Source organism: Lissotriton vulgaris, chromosome 4_1 (genome assembly GCF_964263255.1).
Source record: "Lissotriton vulgaris chromosome 4_1, aLisVul1.2, whole genome shotgun sequence".
Taxonomy (NCBI): Eukaryota; Metazoa; Chordata; class Amphibia; order Caudata; family Salamandridae; genus Lissotriton; species Lissotriton vulgaris.
The window spans coordinates 1,586,064,812-1,586,086,543 of NC_141691.1; the positions used below are offsets into that span (position 1 = coordinate 1,586,064,812).

General features: G+C 44.5%; 1 protein-coding gene across 1 annotated transcript in view; it reads right to left on the reverse strand.

Annotated features, from left to right (window-relative positions):
- Window positions 1-21,732, reverse strand: part of MYBL1 (MYB proto-oncogene like 1) — a 610,566-nt gene that overhangs the window by 161,239 nt on the left and 427,595 nt on the right. The window contains exon 11 of the mRNA XM_086965817.1: window positions 8,586-8,728. Coding sequence (XP_086821943.1) covers window positions 8,586-8,728 — 143 coding nt within the window. The remainder of the gene's footprint in view (window positions 1-8,585; window positions 8,729-21,732) is intronic.

Genomic DNA, 21,732 nt, shown 5'->3' on the forward strand with positions numbered 1-21,732 from the left:
TCGGAAGATCTTAGTATTTGACAGATAAAATTTGAGGCATCTCTTTATATCCAGTGTATGAAGTATCTTTTCAGCGGGGGACTTAGGATTAGGAAAGAATGGTTGAAGAATAACCGGCTCATTAAGATGGAAAGTTCATGGTACCTTTGGAATAAATGCAGGATTCGTTCTGAGGAAAGCATAGTCATTAGTAAAGCGAAGGTAAGGCTCTTTATTTTAAAGGCTTGAATTTCACTGACTCTCCTGGCAGAAGTAAGAGCCAACAATAATGCAGCTTTCCAGGAAATGTATTTGAGTTCAGCTCTGTAAATCGGCTCAATTGGATGTTTCATAAGTTGCGCCAGAATCAGATTAAGCCTCCATTCCAGAGGAGGAGCTCTTACAGATGGATATACTCTGAAAAGTTCTTTCATAAACTGCTTTACCAGTCAATTTGAACAAAGAGATAAACCTCCAGCGAATCACCTACAAGTAGAGATGGCGGCTTGATGTAATTTAACAGATGTGAAGATAAGACCGGATATAGCAAGAGAGAGCATATAAGGTAAAATTTTAACTGCAGAAGACTCCAGAGGGTGTACATTGTTACAAAGGCGCCATGAACAGAAACGCTTCCATTTGAGAGTATAGGTTTTAATCATGGACGGTGCCCTTGCTTTAGAAATATATCTCTACAGTCTTGCGGCAGGTCTAATTCCTTAAACCCAGCGAGTTCAGTAACCACGCATGTAGCTGCAGTGGAGCTGGATGTAGGTGGTGAATCTGCCCCCCCGCTCAATGTTAACAGTGTTGGTGATACTGGAAGGCAATAAGGTCTGTATTCTGAGAGCAGGAGAAGCTCTATGAAGCAGTGTTGATGCGGCCAACATGGAGCAATGAGAATAAATGGGCATGGCTCTCTTTTCAATTTAATCAGAAGCCTTGGAATTAACTGAAGGAGGGGAAGGGTGGGGGGGGGGGGGGACACACGTAGGAAAAGATACCTGTCCACCTCATCAGAAAAGCGTTTCCCAATGAAACTTTTTCTGGCTGCCAGCTGGCAAAGAATTGGCATTTCCGATTGATCTTGGAAGCGAAGAGATCCAGGTTGGGCCTGCTGCACATCTGGAAGATGTACTCGAGAACCTTCTGAACCAGCTCCCATTGTGACAAGAGTTAGAAGTCCTGCTTAAGGTATCCGCCAGATTGTTCTTCACTCCTGGGAGATGTTCCACTTTGATAGATATTTGGTGAGAGAGAAGCCACTTCCATATTTCCTGTGCTTCCCGCGATAGGATGTGGGAGCGTGTGCCTCCTTGTTTGTTCAGGCCATGCATGTAGTATTGTCTATCCTTATCAGAATCGAGGAACCAAGAAACCTTGGGCAGAAAGGCTGCATGGCTAGAGAAGTGGCCCAAAGCTCCAGAAAATTGATGTGCATTTTTGAAAGAGCTTTGGACCACTTGCCCCATATCCGATGTCTTGAAGGTGAGCCCCCATTCTTCTAGAGAAGTGTCTGTAGTGAGGAGGAGATTCAGCATCCGACAAAGGAAAGATAGCCCTATTGAGAGATTTTTGGAGTGCTACCACCAAAGCAGAGCTGACTGCATGAGTGGAGTTATTTGCACTAAGTCGTCGAACGATACAGTCACCTGAAGCCATTGATTGTTTAGTTCCTCCTCTATTGGTCTCATTCTGAGACGAGTGCAAGGTACCATTGGAATTGAGGAGGACATCATTCCCAGTAGAGACTTTATCAGTCTCGCAGGTGCAAAATGTATTCCTCTTAACTTTGTTGCCAGAGAAATGAGTTGTGCTTGCCTTTCTGTGGTCAAGAATGCCTTGCCTTGGATAGTGTCTAAGACTGCTCCGAGAAAAAGCGTCTTTTGTGACAGATGCAGAACTGAGTTCTGAAAATTGAGAGATAGCCCCCAGGGAAGAAAACATTTGAAGGCAAATTAAAGTTGCTCTTGAGGCTTGCCGAAAAGACGGTGCTTTCACTAACCAGTCGTCTAGGTAAGGAAACAGTTGCAGGCCCTGCAGCCTGAGATGAGCAGCAACTGGAGCCAGACACTTGGTAAATACTCTTGGTTCTGACCGCAGACCAAAAGGGAGAACTCTGAACTAAAAATGAGCACCTGCCACAGAGAAACTCATAAACGTCCGATGTTTGGGATGAATAGGGAAGTGCAAATAAGTATCCTGCAGATCTAATGTCATAAAATCCACGTGATTGAGAAGGTGCAGTATCTCCTGGAGAGTGACCATGTGGAAGGACTTTTTCTTTAGATATTTGTTTAATTTTCTTAGGTCTAGAATTGGCCTCCACTCCCGACTTCTTTCTTATCAGAAAGAAACGTGAACAAAAACCTTTCCCCACCTGAGAGTGAGGCACTCTTTCTATAGCTCATTTCTGAAGCATAACCATGGCTTCTTTGCTGAGAAGTTTGAGATGAGGTGGAGTCTTCTTTAGAGGCAGAGGAAGCTTTATGAATTCCAGGGTATGACCATACTTTACTATGTCTAGGACTCATTTGTCCGAAGTGATTTTTCTCCATTGGTCCAAATGCAAAGAAATATTCGTGGCACTGGGATTGATGTGTGGCCGAATTGTTGCAGGTGCTGGGGAGGCGCCACTGCTTGCTATCATTGTCTCTAGCCTGAGGGGGCTAATTTCTCCTGCATGGCTGTCTGAAGTAAGCTGCAGCTGGAGGGGCTCTATACAATTGTTGTGGTTGATAACCATATCTATATTGGTAAGTCTGTGGCTGGTATTTCTGATAGCTCCTTTCAAAGGAATATGACCCTCTGCCACAGGCCCCTCGAAAAGGTGTCTTCTTATACTGGAGCGTTCCCAAAGCTTTAGCTGTGTCCTTCTTGATTTCCTGTAAAGCATGGTCAATGTGTTTACCACAGCATTGTCAATGTGTTTACCAAACAGTGCGTCCCCATCAAATGGCATGTCGAGGATCTTACTTTGCACTTCAGTACGAAAGGTGGTAAACTTGAGCCATCCTTGGCAACGGAGAACTGCTGCTCCAGCTAGTTGCCGAAAACCTAAAGAAGCCAGATCCATAGAGATGTCTATGATTTCAGATGCTGCCGTTTCTCCCTCAAGCAGAATCTTCTGTGCTTCTTGCTTTTTGCCGTCCAGCAAAAACTCAAGATATGGTGCAACATCAGACCACATTTGTTGGTTATATCTACCTAGTATGGCTAAGGAATTTGCTGCACGCACTGAAGCACCTGCCATGGTGGTGAATCTTTTCCCAATATTATCCAACCTCTTTCCATTCTTATCGGGTGGCACAGAAATAGGCACCGAAGGATTCCTAGATCTCCGCTGAGCAGCCTGGGAAATAACTGAATCCAGCTGTGGTTGTCCTGCCAGGCATGCAGGTGCATTGTCTAGACTCTAGAGCCTTGTATTTTTTGTCGATCCTGGGGAGGATTGCCGGTACTGAATAGGGGTTCTTCATGATTTTTACGCCTTCTTCCCAGATCTGATCAATGATGGGAATAGCTCAGACAGATTTTCGTTTTGGTCCTGAAAAACATACAAGAAGCAGTCAGACTGCCTAACAGGTATGTGAAGATGGAATTAATGTGCTGCTCTCGCCATAATGCTATCATGGCTGAAGACGGCTGATAGCCAGAAACCGGTCCTAGGATGCTTGAATACGGTCCAGGAAAGACATGGCCTGGCAGTTCGGGTTGGACTGTTCCCATGAGGCACAGGGTCAAGGCTGATTTGCATATGGCCATGTCTGAACTGGGGTGGTGTGGAGTGCAAAAAAACGATGGATTTAGGCCCAGATCACTGTACTGGGGTGAATTTATGACATTGTTCTGCATTCTGTCCATCAACTGTTGTTTTTGCAGCTCTCTCCATAATAGCATGACATGAAAACCCCCAATATCCTAGAGCAAACTACGGCACAGCCTTTAGCAGACTGGAGGATGACGTTGAGGCCTGGTGCAGGCTCCCACTCTCCCTTCTGGGATGGATATCCATAATGAAAATGGTCGTGCTGCCTAGATTACTATTCTTATTTATGACTATCCCGATAGTCCTCCCTAAATCCTTTTTCCAACGACTACAGCAACTCATGGTTAAACTAGCCTGGGCGGGAGGAAAGCCTCGGACCAAATGGACACTACTCACGCTGCCCTACACCATGGGTGGGCTTGGAGCCCCAGACCTGGAACTCTATTACAGAGTGGCCCAGGCTGTGCATCTGCACACTTGGCTCCATGGAGATCGCTGTATTCCACATGTACGCATGGAGACACTCTTTACCAGCTCCCTTTCGCTCCCGTTCATGATTTTCCAACCGGCGGATCAAAGGACTGGGGTACTCGACTCAATCACGGCAACAAATCACGCTTGGCACAGCCTCTTACTGGTGCAGGGCGGCGCTGGATTGGGCTAGATGGCTACCTCCTAATAAAGAGAAAGGAGTGATCCTCGCATTGCAAAAACTGAACATTAAATTAGCAGGTGATCTGTTCCACGAAGGGGTAGCCAAAACATGGGAACAAATTACAATCAATAGTGAGGCTCCTCCACTCCTGACACGCTTCCAGTTTCACAGGGTACGCTGCGCTCTTTCTGACTTATTGGGTGAGGATGTGGCGGAACCACTTGAAGTTCCGGAACTCACATATGTTATTAAGGCCGATCCTCCCCAAAAACCACTGTCTAACCTATATAAATTGTCCCAAGCGCACAGAGAGCACACGTACACAAAAGCGTGGCTGACGTGGCAGACTGACCTGGAGATTGTTATCGACGATGACATGTGGCGATACTGCTGTATTAACACCAGGAAGCTTTCCCTCAATGGCAGACACAGGCTGGTACACTTCAAGTTTCTTAACAGGGTGTACTACACACCGGCTAGACTGTGCAGGCATGGCCTTCGAGATACTGCGAACTGTTAGAGATGTCATGCCCCTGATACAGGCTTCCTACACCTGGCATGGCAATGCCCTGGCATATGGGATTTCTAGGACAAGGTCTTTGCCGAAATTAGCAATATAGCAGAAATTGACCTCACACCTGATCCCACGCTTGCTCTCCTAGGGTACACGAAAAAACTTCCCAGGGCTGCGCGGTGATTGGTGGACATGAGACTGCTCATGGCCCGGAGGGTTGTGGCATGCTGTTGGATGAGAGGCCCAATCCCCACTCCTAAACGCTGGGCGCACGATATGTTGTATTGCTGTACCCAGTCTGAGAACTACAGTGAGCTGCTGCCCCCCACTAGTAGACCAAATAATTTTTGGGGGCTATACCAGACATACCTGACCAATAAAAGAGACACTCACACCACTGAGGAGGTACAGGAGCACTAGATGGCTTCAGGGTGGAGGGAAGCCCCACTGAGGCTCCAAGGGCCGAGATCACTTCTGCACCATGTGACAAGCCCACTTACTGAGCGAGGAGAGTGGTATAATTCGTTGGCGACCACATTAATGTATATTTTAAGATTGCCGCCTGCCCAGCTATGGGTTGTTGGCTAAATGGCTGTGAATACACCGGAAAGGGAATAGTCACGTAGTTGTCCATACTAGAAATGTGGTCAAAGTCAGACTGGCGGGAGGGGGGGTTTGATGACTGTAATGTTTTGCAAACTGTTAACCCAATAATGAAATTTAACAAAAAAAAAAGAAAACCCCCAATATCCTCAGGAGGAGAATCAACTGCTTGAGGAGCCGGCGGAGAAGGTGTCGGAATTAAGTAGTCTTCCCACTCATCTACTGTAGTAGGTGCCATAGGAATTTCACCTTCTCAGGGACAGTATCATCATCATCATTCTGCAACCTCTGATCTTGTGGCACAGGCATAGGATCCTGAGCCTCCGTTGTACGTACCGAAGGTGCTGTTGAATCTAAAGCAGGTGGAGAAGACGTTTGCTTTTCAACAGAACCTGCTGCAGTAGGGAAGCGAGCGTGGTAATCCTGCAGCATAGTTAGGTCTGGTACTAACGCCATAGGCATTTGTATCGGGGGTTCTCGATGAGGCATCAACACCTATGGCCTTTCCATAGATTGATGGTATATGTGTGCCATAATAGTCATCATCATCCTTCTCCTCTTTAAATTTTACTTATTCCTCCAAAAACTGACTAGGACGCAAAGGGGAGAGATGTAAGAAGGGTCCTGGTAAAAACCTCTCGTCTAAGGGATCGTCAAGGAGAACCTACAAAATTGGGGTGAATTGCAATGAAGAAGGCATTTTTCATTGGGGCGTCGATGGGATGTTGGTCGACAGTGAAACGGATAGCGTTAATGTTGCCAATGATGGTGTAGTCATCGTCAAAGCCGATGGCAGAACAAATGTTGAGAAAGCTGTAGTCATTGATGAAGTGGTCATCGTCGATGGCAGGAATGCCGTCAACGGAAGAGATGTCGATAGAGGCAATGTCGTCATAGGCCTCATCGACTGTGTAGGCGACGACGGGTAAGAAGTTATCATCAACGAGTGGCACAGTCTTAGTCGATGATTCTGTCGATGATGAAATTGCATAAGAGGAATGTTGAGGAGGCAACTCCAAAGGTGGTTTTCCCGTCAACGATGCCTTTTTTGATGACGAGGAGGACTTAACAGACAATGACTGAGTCTTAGGCTGTTTGAAGGTAACCTTTGGGGCCGTTTTTTTCACAGGTTTTTCCTCAGAAGGGAATGGCAGCTTCCCTTTTTTAGAGGTTATGTGCTGAGACTCATAATAGGACTTTTTTTGAAGATTTCTTGTGCCCCTTAGGGGATTCCTCAGATCTGTCCCTTTTCTTTGCCAGATGGACTGACGCCTGGGAACTACTACTGCCCTCATCATCAGACACCACAGAGGTCTTTGATTTCAGCCTTTCTCGCCAAATAAGTAATCTGCCTTCCATGTCTTTTAAGGTTTTGGAAGAAAAAGTCCTGCAGATCCTCCAGTCTTTAACCTTATGAGAAGGGTAAGGCAATACATACAATCCTTGAGGAGATCTTCACAATGTAGCCTCTTCTTCCCACATGACCCAAAAGGATTGAAAAATCATTTGTTTAGAAGAATCAGACATTCTGTACTCACAAAATTCAAAGATGAAAGAAAATTAAGCAGAGCTCAGGGAGACTAACTGTCACAACGACGTACGGTAGAAAATCTGAGGGACCGGCCTCTCTGTGGAGTGTTCTAAAGGGTGTTAGAGCCTCTTTGGCTGTGTTTCACTTTTGGTTCTTTTTTTAACAAAAGGACAGGGATGGGCTACTGCAATGACTATGGAGTGCATTATATAATATTATGATATGTATTACTGCTATTATTTATATGTTTACTTTTACCGTGAGGCTCCCACCTCGATGGTGGAATGATTCAAGCATGTGAATCTATGAAAGATCCAATATGGGACAACTTCAGGAACCAGTTCCTTAGGATTCATGGTGCAGCAGTCCTCACATGTCTTGGAGCCGTGGTCCTGCTCCAAGCACCAGAAGCAAACCAGATGAGGATCTTTGACAGCCAACACATGGTTTGAAACCTGATGGCTTCTTAGGAGACATCTCTAGCATGCCAGGAGATGCAATTTCGAAAAATGCCTAGACACAAAGTAGAGGAAAAAAAGTCAGTCAAAAAAGAGGGTTAGCTCCCTGGGGATCTGCGCTGACTGGCGCGGAAAGTAAAGAACTGCCATCCGCTTACTGGAGTAGTGCCTATACATGCACCACACATGTCACTTCTGGCACGGATGCCACCGAGCTGAAAGATGGCAACTACTGGCGTGCAGGGGATATTTTAAGGTGAGGAATCTGCAGCTAGAAGTCTGTATCAGTTATAATGTATTTTCCTTTAAAAATGGATAAGGTAACCCATCATTCCCAGCAGTGAAGAGGACCAATGTGTTTTGTTGTATGTGCACATGCCTCAAGCAGCCACTCATAGTGAGGGGTGTCAATGACTGAAGTGTTCTGACACACTGTCCTATGCTGTATGCTGCCATGGGCATAAGCAAAATGTGAATGACAATTTAACTCAAAAATGGCTGAAGACCACAGACCTCCCCCCATAGCAAAAAAAAAAAAAAAACACAATCTGGCAAATCAGCAAGAGCTGTTTCAAGGCAAGACCTAAAAAGAAATTAATAGTCAATAGGAGGGCCAGGTTTCACTGCAGCATTCAAAATGCACATGCCACAGTAAACCATAAAATAAAAGTTGTCTTTTTGAATAAATGCTTGTATGAGTTAACAAACTGAAGGCTGAGTGTATATTTTAGATGTAAAACAGCCCCACACGCATTGCAAAGCAGGAAACCCTATCAGAGACAGAATGATACACCAAACAGACAACAGCATGACAATCAGAGAGAAATAATGGTCTCGGCCGATATAGGCGCAGATAAAAAATCGTTCAGGCCTGTGACTGAAAGAACCTGATCCAAATAAGACAATGGATAAAGAGAGATGACCCAACCCCCATCCTATGTTTACTGTAAGCAATAGGTGTATCAGACAGATATTGACAACCCAGGTCAAAAAAGGGAACAGGCATGACGTCAAGACACAACAAAGGCAAGATAAATAATGTTAACAACAGACCAACGAGTAAACGCAGCTCTTACCCAGCATTTTCCTTTTGATTTTTAGGTGTTATGTCTTTGTGAAGCGGAGTTGTAATAAGAACTTTTTGCCCACATATTGGAGTGGATGTAAATGATGGATTTTCAAGGTTAAGTTGTTCATTTCCAGAGTAAATATTGAAAAACTAGTAAAAGAAAACAAATACGTCACAGTTAAAGGTTATCGATTTATGCCAAAGCCTTATGTGATACAGATACAAGTTCACTACCCATTTTGTATAAGTGTGCCTGTAGTAATGTAAAATACAACACAGTGAAATTCTAGTTTCAAACAGAAAATGTCATACATAAGTAATAGTCAGTTGCATACAGTGTTAGAAAATATAGCTGAGTGGTCGCAAAGAACATACAAAATGAGTGTGCTTTAAGAATTTTTGTTAACAAGCATTTGATGGTGATATTTAATATTTGGGGTGGATAGTCATAGCTAGTACCAAGGGTTTTGGGTGATAAGCAAATACAATTTAGCTATACTAGTCACTGTGTCTAAGGTAGTGCTTCTTATTCATATCATAGTTTGAAGAACTTTTTTTTAACTGTTACCTGAAGAAACAGTAGTTTACGGACACCCTCCTGTCTAGATGGAGAGCCAGCCAGAGATTCATAGAAGGAAAGTACTGTGGTGCATTCTTTCAGAAGGATCCCTTCCCTGTACCATCGAGGTATGCAATTGCATCAAAAGCCAAGGTACTCTTTTCATCTGCATAACCTTCCCAGGTGAAGGAGGCCACTGGCATGCCAAAGAAGATGGGACAACAATGGTTGCATAAACCTATTCCTATCACGCTGGAGGTTACAGCCTCTTTGCTTTCATCCCTGTAGGAGATTATATGGTCTTGTTATTCCGGAGGTAGGATACAGCAAGACCAGAGGTGAAGGGAATCTGCAATCTGCCACTCCCAACACTCATATGCTAAGGGAGGGATGGTTTCCATAAGTGGGCCTGTGGTCTACTAGACACCAGTAGACGCAGAGTCATCTGATAGTTAAATAGTCTGATCTACAGTATTTAGGAGCTCGAGTCCCACTGATTGGTAGATGCCTTTCAGTGCATTCTGTTAGCCAACACCCACACTATACCCCATGCGGGGTGGATGGTGCTCTAGGTTAGCAATGCACCGATGAGCCTTTTTCCAAAACTACAGCGGTATAGAGTCCATCTGAGCTTCCAACTACCATATCAGAAAGGACTCTGTTGCCCAGGAAATTAACTTCCTGTGTAAACACCCTTCTTAGTTTAGAATTAGACCCTGGGCTGGTATTTATCGTGATAAGAATGGACAGCTCGCTTTTACATGTAGAAACAGAAAGCAGACCAGGAAATAGGTCTTGATTAGTTCTCTGGCTCTGACAGTATGATGACATTTAACGCAGAGCTGGGGGTGCTTTCTGGGATGAGCTTTGCATTCAAAGGTCCAAGAAGACTTCAGAAAATGACTCTTTCTCCAGAGAGTCTACTGAAAATAGGAGAGCATGTAGAACCCTGAAACCAGATGCTTATGGGTGCATAAGGATAAGTTACTTACCTGTAATCCTGGTTCTCTTCCAGGGGTATACTCATCAAAGTCATAAGCAGTGAAATATCCCCGCCCATGTGCGGGACCCCGAAGCTTATAACAATATATACCGTATTTTCCGGCGTATAAGACGACCTTTTAACCCCTTAAAATTTTCTGGAAAGTCGGGGGTCGTCTTATACGCCGGGTACAAAATGTTATGGTATGTTTTCATGCGCTTTTTCATAGCGAGGACTTCACTCGAAGGTGTCAGACCGCTTCACAATAGGAAATAACAAGAAACAACACACCTTATGTTAAAAAATACAGCCACCGACACTGGCAACGTCCACACCCAGCCCCCGCGCCATGAATTGTGCAAGTATCGAAAGCGAGCGTTTTTTTTTCATAGCGAGGACTTCACTCGAAGGTGTCAGACCGCTTCACAATAGGAAATACCGTATGTAACAAGAAACAACACACCTTATGTTAAAAAATACAGCCACCGGCCCTGGCAACGTCCACAACCAGGCCCCGCGCCATGAAGTATCGAAAGCGAGCGTTTTTTTCATAGCAAGGACTTCACTCGAAGGTGTCAAACCGCTTCACAAGCGAGCAAATGGCGCCATGAGTCTTACCTCGACTGCCGCTGCCGCTGTACACGCGCCTCCAACCGCTTGCACATCCCCAGGCAGACGATGCAGCAGGACGAGGCAGCAGGACGTCCGAAATACGGTATATGGTAACGGGCAGCCAGCGCCGAAGATGGCAGCGCCCGGTGTGTTGACACGTTTGGCACGTTTTGGCACGCGCCCCTCTCTCCTTGACATGGGCGTGGGCATAGAAAGGGGACTGTCGAATGTTCCCGAATGTTACCGAAGGCAGTAGAGCACTTGCCGTGATTGGCTGGTTGTTGCGAAGAGGAAAGGCAGTCTGGTGACCAGATACCGTATTTGCCGTACCGTACGTGTGGTGTTGAAGACAGCCTCTGCACCTGTTCATACTGTACAGCACCAGTACATCCAGTGCTAATGGCTGACAGTCAAGAACCCGGCAAGGCTCCAGCAGCACATCCAGTGCAAATGGCAGACAGTGAAGAACCCGGCAAGGCTCCAGCAGCGCATCCAGTGCAAATGGCTGGCAGTCAAGAACCCAGCAAGGCTCCAGGAGTGGCAAGAAGAAGGAAATATGAAGCCAGTTACAAACTTAAAGTTGTGGATTTTGCCACGGAACATAATAACTGTGCTGCTGCAAGACAATATGGAGTGACAGAAAAGATGGTTCGGGCCTGGAGAGCAAATGAGAAAGCATTACGGAGTATGCCAAGGGGCAAGTGTGCATTAAGAAGAGGCACCCCACATTGGCCAGAACTTGAAAAGCATGTAGCAGACATGGTGGCCGAGCATCGGCAAAGCGGTTATGTCGTGACCCGAAATAAAATCCGATTGGTTGCACTTCAGTGGGCCAAATCTAATCCAGATCTCAGCCACAGATTTAAGGCCACTGTATCCTGGTGTACCAGATTCATGGGAAGGCATAATCTGGTATTGCGGCAAAAGACAAAAATTGCCCAGAAATTACCTGCGGATCTTGATGCCAAAATGCATAGCTTCCATCGCTACGTTATTAGGCTGCGCAATGAACATGGCTATGCGCTAAGTAGCATCGGAAATATGGATGAAACTCCAATGAATTTCGATATGATTGCCAACAAAACTGTCCATCAAAAAGGCGAAAAGACAATTTTAATAAAAACAACAGGACATGAGAAGTCCAGTTTCACAGTGGTACTAGCATGCACAGCTGATGGCGCAAAGCTGAGACCAATGGTTATTTTCAAAAGAAAAACAATGCCGAAACTCAAGTTCCCTGTTGGTTGTTTTGTGCATGTGAATGAGAAAGGATGGATGGATGAAGAAGGGGTAAAGCTATGGCTTGATAATGTATGGAGCAGGCGACCAGGTGGACTTCTACAAAGACGTAGTCTACTGGTGTGGGATATGTTCAGGGCTCATTTAACTCCGAGCACCAAGCAAAGGCTGGCAAGAATAAAAACAGATGCTGCAGTTATACCTGGAGGATTGACATCGTTGGTGCAGCCACTGGATGTGTGCCTAAACAAGCCATTTAAAGATCGCATCCGAGAACAGTGGAATGAGTGGATGGTTAGCGGTGAAAAAACATTCACAAAAGGAGGAAACATGCGTGCTCCACAGTTGGATGTTTTGTGCACCTTTGTTATAAAGGCCTGGAACGACATTGATGCAGAAACTGTAATAAAGTCTTTCAAGAAGTGTGGCATATCAAATTCATTAGATGGTATGGAGGACGACTATTTGTGGGAAGGTGAAGAGGATGCAGAAGAAGAGACCACATCATCTGATACGGAATTGGTACCAGATCCATACGATGACTGCCTTACAGATGTACCACAAGATCTCATTGACTTACTTATGAGATCAGATGACGAAGAGGAGGATTTTGAAGGCTTTTAAAGGGAACGTTGTAAATCCTGTAGAAATCCCTTGGATTTATGGAAAGTTATGGGAAGTTTAATCCACTTGCACTGTTTCATGCACTTATTTATGTTTACCGTACCGTACCGGTATATCCAGAAGTGACAGTTTTTCATATGGTTCTAAATAAAAATATTGCGAGTAAAGCAAGATTGTTTATACAACCAATTTGTTTGAGTTCAGTCTTTGAGTTTGTAAAATAAACGCTTAGGTAGGTAACACTGTCCACTGATAAAGCCTTACTGCTCACCCACAGGGAGGAGGACTAGACTAATACGGTAAGTTCAAAATACCGGTACCGTACATTCTCCGGAATGGCTATGCAGGACTGCGTTGGACTGCGCTGGAAGTGGGGGTCGTCTTATACGGCGAGTATAGCACAAAACCTAAAATTTTTCAGGCAAAGTAGGGGGTCGTCTTATACGCCGGGTCGTCTTATACGCCGGAAAATACGGTATATATATATATATATATATATATATATATATATATATATATATGTGTGTGTGTGTCACATAATTGGCTGAAAGGTCCGCGGCGCACGCACGATATTTGGTACTTAAAAATGTTGATAGTTAATCCATTAACATTTTGTGCCCTTTCATGCCAATGAAATGTTTTGTAATCATGTGTGATTCCAGCTGATTTGCAACAAAAGCCAATGCATGTGTTATCTACTTGTAAAAACTACGAGTCTTTCTTCACTGTCTTCCCCTAAGTAGTTCTGATCACATGATTTTACGTGGTGCACATTGTTTAAAATGGCGATTGAAATGAATTGAAGCTTCGGTGAACAAGCCTGCTGGTCAGGCGAAACGCGTCCGAGGGCTGTTTGAAAATAAAATTCTTTGGCCAGCACACAGTCTCGTCACCTAGTGGTTTTTCTGCTTGAGAGGTGAAGTGTTGCAAGGACCTGACTTCGGAGGTCCTGTTTCTGACGAGACACCCGCTGTTCTGGCAGGCGGCAGTTACAATCTGAAGTGAGAAGGAGTTGAATATATATATATATATATAAATAAAGGTTAAAGAAAACATTGAGAAATTGTATATAATTTTGGCAATGTATTACATGTACTTAGGCCATTTTCTAATTGTATATACTTACGTTTTAACCGTTGTGAATATGGGTCTGTTTTTCACTGTGGATGAACTACATTTCAGTGTTTTTTCAGTTTCCATCATTGTGTACGCCCTGCTTTTCTGTTAATTAGTCACCCTTTATAAGCATTCTCATTGGTTCTGTCTGGCATGTGATCAAGGTCACCGTGCAGTGACCGAAACGCGTCATGCTGGCGATTGCGTGTGAATAAACCACTTTGAATTTACTTTTTGCGCTGTGGAGTGGTCTGTACCTGTGGGTTTCGTTGATGCGGATTGGATCTCTGTCCATTTGCTGATGCAGCGGAGCAGGATTGTGAACCGTATATATATATATATATATATATATATATATATATATATATATATATACGGTATGTAGAAGACGTCCAAAAACCAGCACCTGGAAAGACGAGGCAAGACCCAAAGGTAGTGCAGAATTTCTATTTATTTAGAGACTGACACCAGTCCGAAAATTTTCAGAAATTTGCCTCGCTGCGCCCCGCTCCTTCCTTGAAAGTTTGGGGGGGGATTCGCCAAGCGGGGGCCGAGATAAAAGGGGGGTCCCAAAACGTGTTTTCCCCATGTTAATTTCCATAGGGCGGTTGGACTCACTTTTAGACCGAACGGCTGAATGGATTTCCACCAAACTTGGCAAAATTGTAGGGACTGGTAGCCCGATGTGCCTTTGCTATGTCTCAAGATAAGTGCTCCAGTGGATTTTGAGTAATTTAGGTTAAAAAAAATATATATATATCTACAAGCGCGCCCCGGTACGCGCACCGGGACGCGCTCCAGCGCGCCCCGCGAGTTCGCGAGCGGAAAGCTGATTGGCTCTCAAGTGTCTGTCAACATTCCAAACAGTCCAGAGAGGCCGCCATCTCGCCTCGGTAGGATTGAGACACAAGAGGTGGCAAAAACAAAGGGGGAAATGACCAAAAGGGGGCAGGGTAGACCCCCCCTGACCCCCTAGGTTTGATGCGGGGGCCATAAAAGGGCCCGCGGGGCATTTCTCAGTACAAATAGGTACTAATAGGTTTGGAAACAGGTCTTCCTCACTCAAAGTACAAAGTGAGAATGAGGAAAATAGGTGGGGCTTTCATCATTTGGAAAACAAAACTGTCCTGAACCAATGAAAAGTGTTATTTTCAGGTCACATGACTCGGGCTTTCATCATTTGGAAACCAAAACTGTTCTGAACCAATGAAAAGTGTTATTTTCAGGTCACATGACCCGACGCGCTTATGCTACGTGACCCGGGGCGCTTACGTAGCGCATTCGTATGCGCGTGGTGCTTCCGGGTGCGCTTACGCCGTGCGTATCACGCGGACACGGCACGTCACGATGATGTTTTCGTTCGCGGCACGCTCACCGGTACGCGCACCGGGAGCGCCCCAGGAAAAAAAAATGAAGAATATACTTATAAAAAATAGTATTACATAAATATACAATATAAGATTCATTATAAAAAATATTATATTTGATAGCAATAGAAATTTGCGATTAAAAAACCTTTGAATTTCACTGAAAAAAACATAGGTTTAAGGCCCTATATATAGTTAGGAATTATCATTTAAAAAACCTATGAAATTCACTGAAAAACCATAGGTTTCACATCAGTTATAGTTAGGAATTAGCATTTAAAAAACCTATGAAATTCACTGAAAAAAACATAGGTTTAACACCAGTTATAGTTAGGAATTAGCATTTAAAAAACCTATTAAATTCACTGAAAAAACCATAGGTTTGACACCAGCTGGAAGCTGGAAATTTTACTGACATAAAACCATTGAAATTCCTACGTTATAGTTAGTTGGACTCACTATAACTTGCGGGCTTGCAATGCACTGCTGATGACATCACATATTACATCACTCATGACATGGTCAGTGACATCACTCATGACATCACTGATGACACCATCCTTGTGACAGAGTGACAGACCTCCTTTCAGTGTAATGTAACCCTTGAAACACATATTCAAAAATAGAAACTAACATTTTCAAAAAAATTGAGATACTCATACCAGTTACAACAACCAATTCAGTAATTCCACCATCTATATACACATCCACTCATTCACCAACAGTTCTATATAGTCACTCATACATATACTCACTCATCATATGTAGTCATACACCTATACATCCTGTTACACACAGACAGTCATCCAATAGTTACTCACACATATACTCACACATGCAAATAAACTATTGAACATCCATTTATTTGCATATATAGCTATACACACACTACCACCTTACTTCTAAGGAAACTTACACATACTTACTCTCTTAAACAATCACTTATAGAAACACATACTTATTTAAACAGGAACTCTTACAATCTCTCACTCTCACATATACTCACTTATATACATCAATACTCACATATACTAGATGAAAACATATGTAGTTACTGATAAAGACACTAGTTAGACAGTCATTCACTCACTAACACACACATATACACACTCATCCACCCATACAGTCCTGCGCATATGCTGTCTTCAAAACACATACAGTGAGTTAGTCATTGATGCATCTATGTGCTAAGTAACACCCCCACCAAACCATACAGACACTCATACTGATACTAAAAAAAAATCTAATAACACATATACACACACATGTAGCTACTCACCAACCCATGCAGCCACCTATACACAAAGTGAAACACTGATACAAATATTTAAGTATTTAAACAATACTCGCCAATATATGTGGAGAAGTGTGGCTCAGGGGTTAGAGGCGGCAGACCCGGCAGCTGAAATCGGCCCTGGACCAGGGTTCAATTCCCCGCCCCGACGGGGGTTGGGCTCAATAATTCCACGGACTCGATAATTCTCGCTCCGGTGCCTACTCGACTCACGGGTTCACACTCTGCGACTCTGGGCAATAGCTTGCTTAATCTCCACAACGGCCCCTCGCGGCGGGATGCCTGGCTTTCACCTTGTGGATACCCTGCCGGGGTATCTCACAGGGGAATACCAGGACGGGTTCTCTAAGCAAGCCCATAGATGCTTGCGATGTGGGCGATTTGCGCTATATAAATACATGTACATTTACATTTATGTATTCACTAAGATACACTTAATAAGCCAGTTAACCAATCCATTTTTTTTTAAAACATCCATTAAGACACTTATTTAAACATTTATTCTTCCATCGACCTTTACATATACATATATAAAACATTTATGTTTCAGAAAGACACACATTCACTGGATGGTGTCATCAGTGATGTCATGAGTGATGTCACTGACCATGTCATGAGTGATGAGTGATGTAATATGTGACGTCATCAGCAGTGCATTGCAGGCACGCAAGTTATAGTGAGTCCAACTAACTATAACGTGGGAATTTCAATGGTTTTATGTCAGTAAAATTTCCAGATAACTATAACTGGTGTCAAACCTATGGTTTTTTCAGTGATATATATATATATATATATATATATATATATATATATATATATATATATATATATATACACACACACACACATACACAGCCTTATAAAATCCAAACTAAAAAAGGGACAAACAGCCAGAAAACAACTCAGCCATACTTGCATAGTAACACATTACTTAAGAAAACTTGTAATAGAGACCATACACCCAAATGGCTTCAATTTCTTTATTTTCCAGAACAAGGAAAACAAACACAAGTATTTGAAGGCAGTTTGGCCCATAGGCTGCATAGGAATTACTGTCCTGAGACAGAAAAGAAAACTGTCACCTCGCCTTTAAGACTTCCAAGAATCTAGGTACTTTGCAATTAAGAACCTCAGAGTGCCCTATGCTCCCAGCATGCACCACAGGTGACAGTTAGGTCAGTTCTTTTTGTAAAGGCGTATAAAAAAAACAATTAAAACCAGTACTAAACATTGCTAGACCGGGGAGGCGGGCGGGGTGCTTATGACTTTGATGAGTATACCCCTGGAAGAGAACCAGGATTACAGGTAAGTAACTTATCCTTCTCTTCCAGGGATACTCATCAATAGACATAAGCAGTGAATAGAATAGCAAGTCCATACCCCACACTTCGCGGACTAGCAATGTAGCACTAGTAATAAAGCCAATCTTAAAGTAATAGGTACCAATAATCAACCAAACAGATTCCTCAGAGATGCTTGACCTACTTGAGCATCTGCCCAAGTATCTGAACTTAAGCAGTAATGGCGAGAAAAGGTATGCACAGACCGCCATGTGGCTGCTTTCCAAATTTCCGCTATGGAAACGTTTCTGAGGAGAGTCGTAGTTGAGGCTTTTCCTCTGTTTGAATGCGCTTTAGGCCTTCCTTGAAGAACTTTATTAGCTAGCTGGTAGGCCAAGGAAATACAGGAAACTATCCATCTGCAGATGGACCGCTTAGAGGCTGTTAAACCAGTATTAATAGGACCATATTTGACAAATAACCTGTCCGTCTTTCTAATACCTTTAGTTTTATCTAAATAGAACTTCAACACCCTCTTAAGGTCTACAGAATGTAAGGCCCTTTCAGGGGGCGTAGAGGGATTGGGAAAGAAAGTGGGTAACGTGATCCCCTGATTGATGTGGAACTCTGAGACCATCGTTGGCAGAAAACTTGGATGAGTTCTAAGAATTACCCTATTTGCATGAAATACTGTGTAGGGTTCCTTACAGCACAGAGCTTGCAATTCGCTTACTCTACGAACAGAGGTAATTGCGACCAAGAAGGCCACTTTCCAAGATAAGTGCTGCAAAGAAGACTTATGTATTGGTTCAAAAGGTGCTCCCATCAGCTTGGTTAAGACCACATCTAGCTCCCACGGAGGAGAAGGCGCTCGAACTGGTGGATACACCTTTTTTAATCCTTCTAAAAAAATCCTTCACCACAGGCATCTTAAAAAAGGAACCCTGTGTAGGAGATTTTCTGTACGCTGTGATGGCTGCTAAGTGTACCTTGATGGAGGAAAATTGCAGCCCCGACTTAGCCAGAAATAACAAATATGGCAGTATGACCTGTTCCTGTCTTGAGACTGGGTCATGTCCGGTATTCAAACACCAGATGTAGAAACGCTTCCATCTGAAAGCGTAGGAAGCTCTAGTGGAAGGTCTTTTAGCTTTCTTGAGGATGTTCATACAGTCATCTGGCAAGTCTAAGTGCCCATATTGCAAGACTTCAGGAGCCATGCTGTCAGCTGCAGCGAAGGAAGGCTGGGATGGAATACTCTCCCTTGGCTCTTGGACAGCAGGACCGGACAGCAAAGTAACCTCTGGGGTGGAGCTTCGGAGCGCTGGAGAAGGTCCGGGTACCACCACTAGCACGGCCACTCCGGAGCTATCAGTATCATCTTGGAATTGGTCTTGTAAAATTTGGTAATCACCACTGGAATGAGAGGTAGTGGGGGAAAGGCATAGAGCAAGTTCTGGGACCAGTTTATCAGCAGCGCATTCCTGCTTGAACCTGGTTGGGGAAACCTGGATGCGTAGACTGGGCATTTGGCGTTTGTTGCGTCTGCGAACAAGTCTATGTCTGGGAAACCCCAGCGTTGAAAAATGCCTTGAGTGACGTCGTTGTTGAGCACCCAGTCGTGCGCCTCTACAAACTCTCTGCTGAGGAAGTCCGCCTGAATATTTAGGGCACCCGGGACATGGACTGCCTTTATGGTAAGATGTCTTGCCAGTAACCACTTCCAAATTGCTTGCGCCTCCTGGGACAGAATTCTGGATCTGGTGCCTCCCTGCTTGTTCAGATAAAACATTGTTGTGGTGTTGTCTGTCTGAACTAAGAGAGAGTTGGATCACAGAGACGGGAAGAAGGATTTGAGAGCTAGCTGGACCGCTCTCAGCTCCAGGAAGTTGATATGGTAACCCTTCTCTGTGTCCGACCACCGACCTTGCAATTGGAGGTGATTCATATGGGCACCCCAGCCCTGCAGTGAGGCGTCTGTCACGATAGTTTGTGTTGGAGCCTCTTGGTGAAAGGGAACCCCTTGCAGTAGATTCAATCTCTTTGTCCACCACCTGATGGAGTCCTTGGCAGATGGGGGAAGTGCAATTCGATCCTCCCACTTCCCTGAAGCCTGTGCCCACTGATCCTCCAGAGCCTGCTGAAGAGGACGCATGTACAATCGAGCATTGGGGACAATGAAGATGCACGAGGCCATGGACCCCAGGAGAGAGGACACTTGTCTGACCGTAGGGAGGAGAGTCTGAAGAAGCTCCTGAGACTTCTTCTTGATAGATATGAAACTCTCCTCCGAAGGACACACGTTTCTTTCCACGGTGTCCATCGACGATCCCAGGTAGTGAATGCTCTGAGTGGGATTGAGAATCGATTTCTTGAAAATGACTCGCAGACCCAGGTTGTTCAGGATGTGAAGACTAAGACAGATGCGACTGAAGCAGAGATGGAGTGGAACTCTTCAGAAGCCAGTCGTCGAGGTATGGGTAAATGAAAATTCCTCGTTTACGCAGAAAAGCCGCCACCACTGCCATGCCCTTTGAAAACGTTCTTGGTGCTGGCTTGAGTCCAAATGGCAGAACTCGAAACGGATAATGATGTCAAGCCACTTGAAAACGGAGAAACATTCAATGTTTCCTGGACACTGGAATGTGGAAATAAGCATCCTGCAAATCTATGGAGCACATCCAGTCTCCTTGATGTAAATGGGGGAAGATCTGGTGTAGAGCCAGCATCCGGAACTTTTCTCTTCGTATGTATCTGTTTAAGATGCGAAGATCCAGAATAGGCCTGTACTCCACAGAAGGATCCTTTTTCTCGACCAGGAAATAAAGAGAGTATATGCCCTGGCGTCTCTGATGAATTGGGACACGTTCTATGGCTTCTTTTACCAGAAGACTACGTACCTCCTTTTGAAGTATGGGATGACACGAACAGAGTTCCCTCGGAGGAATGGAAGGAGGTGGAGTCTTGAAACGTAGTAGATATCCATTTTCGACAATATTTAGCACCCAAATATTGGGTGCTCCGAGGAGCCGTGGTGGCGGAGCGGAGGAGGAGAGGGGGCCAAGCTGAAAGTTATTCCGCTGCTGTAAACCCGGAAGCAGGCTCAAAGGCGACATCAGCGCGTTTGAAGGACAAGGGCAAGGTAGGCACGGCGGACTTTGTTGTATCGGATTGTGTGGCAGTCAGAGACTCCAGCAGGGGAATCTGACTCTGAAGGGGGAAATAAGCCCGTAGCGCTAAAGAACACTAGGAGTGGAAACAAGAGTTCAGAGAAAGGGCGCAGGGGATTAAAAAAAAAAAGACAACCTCAGGGGGGTTCCACTACTGCCACTTGTGATTTGGCTAAAGATACAAAGCAGAAAAGGGGAAAGAGTCAACCCCTAAAGAAACTCAGTGGCATCACCCCTTTGCTACGCACGTTTTTTAAAGTACTACCCCAAGTACTGGACATTACATCAGTGATGGCGACTGCCGGGACAGGGAGTTTAGAGGTTCAGACTGCTTCAACACTAGTAATTGCATCAACACCTACACCAACACCCAAGTTTGACGGTGGGTCAAAGGAGACAACAGCGCCTGTAGTAATATCACTTCCAATCGCCATCCCCGTTTCCAGTTTAGTAAATGGGTTAGCGGAGCCCCCCGCACTTATAAATGAAACAGATGTCACAGCAGTGAGGAACCAGCAATCCCATGAAGGATATCAAGGGCCCCAAAAGGGGGTTGGCTCTAACAATGTAGCAGCAACAGACGAAGGTGGAGGTGAGGGCGATTTGGAAGGCCCAGGGGTTGGGAATACACTGGAGGCCCTAGTAAAATCAATAGCCGCAATGAGGGAGGAAATCCGCGCTGATTTCGCAGTCTCTAAGGGGAATCAGAATGAGATTAGAGCATCTTGTGACATGCTGGACCAAAAAGTGGACGGATTATGCGCAAGGACAGAGGTTTTGGAAGGTTCGGTGGGACTATTGTCATCTAAACTCGAGATAGCTAGATCCAAAATTCAAGCACTGCAGAAGGATGGTGAAAGTATGCGAGAGCGAGTTGAGAGTTTGGAGAATTTTTCCCGGAGAAATAACCT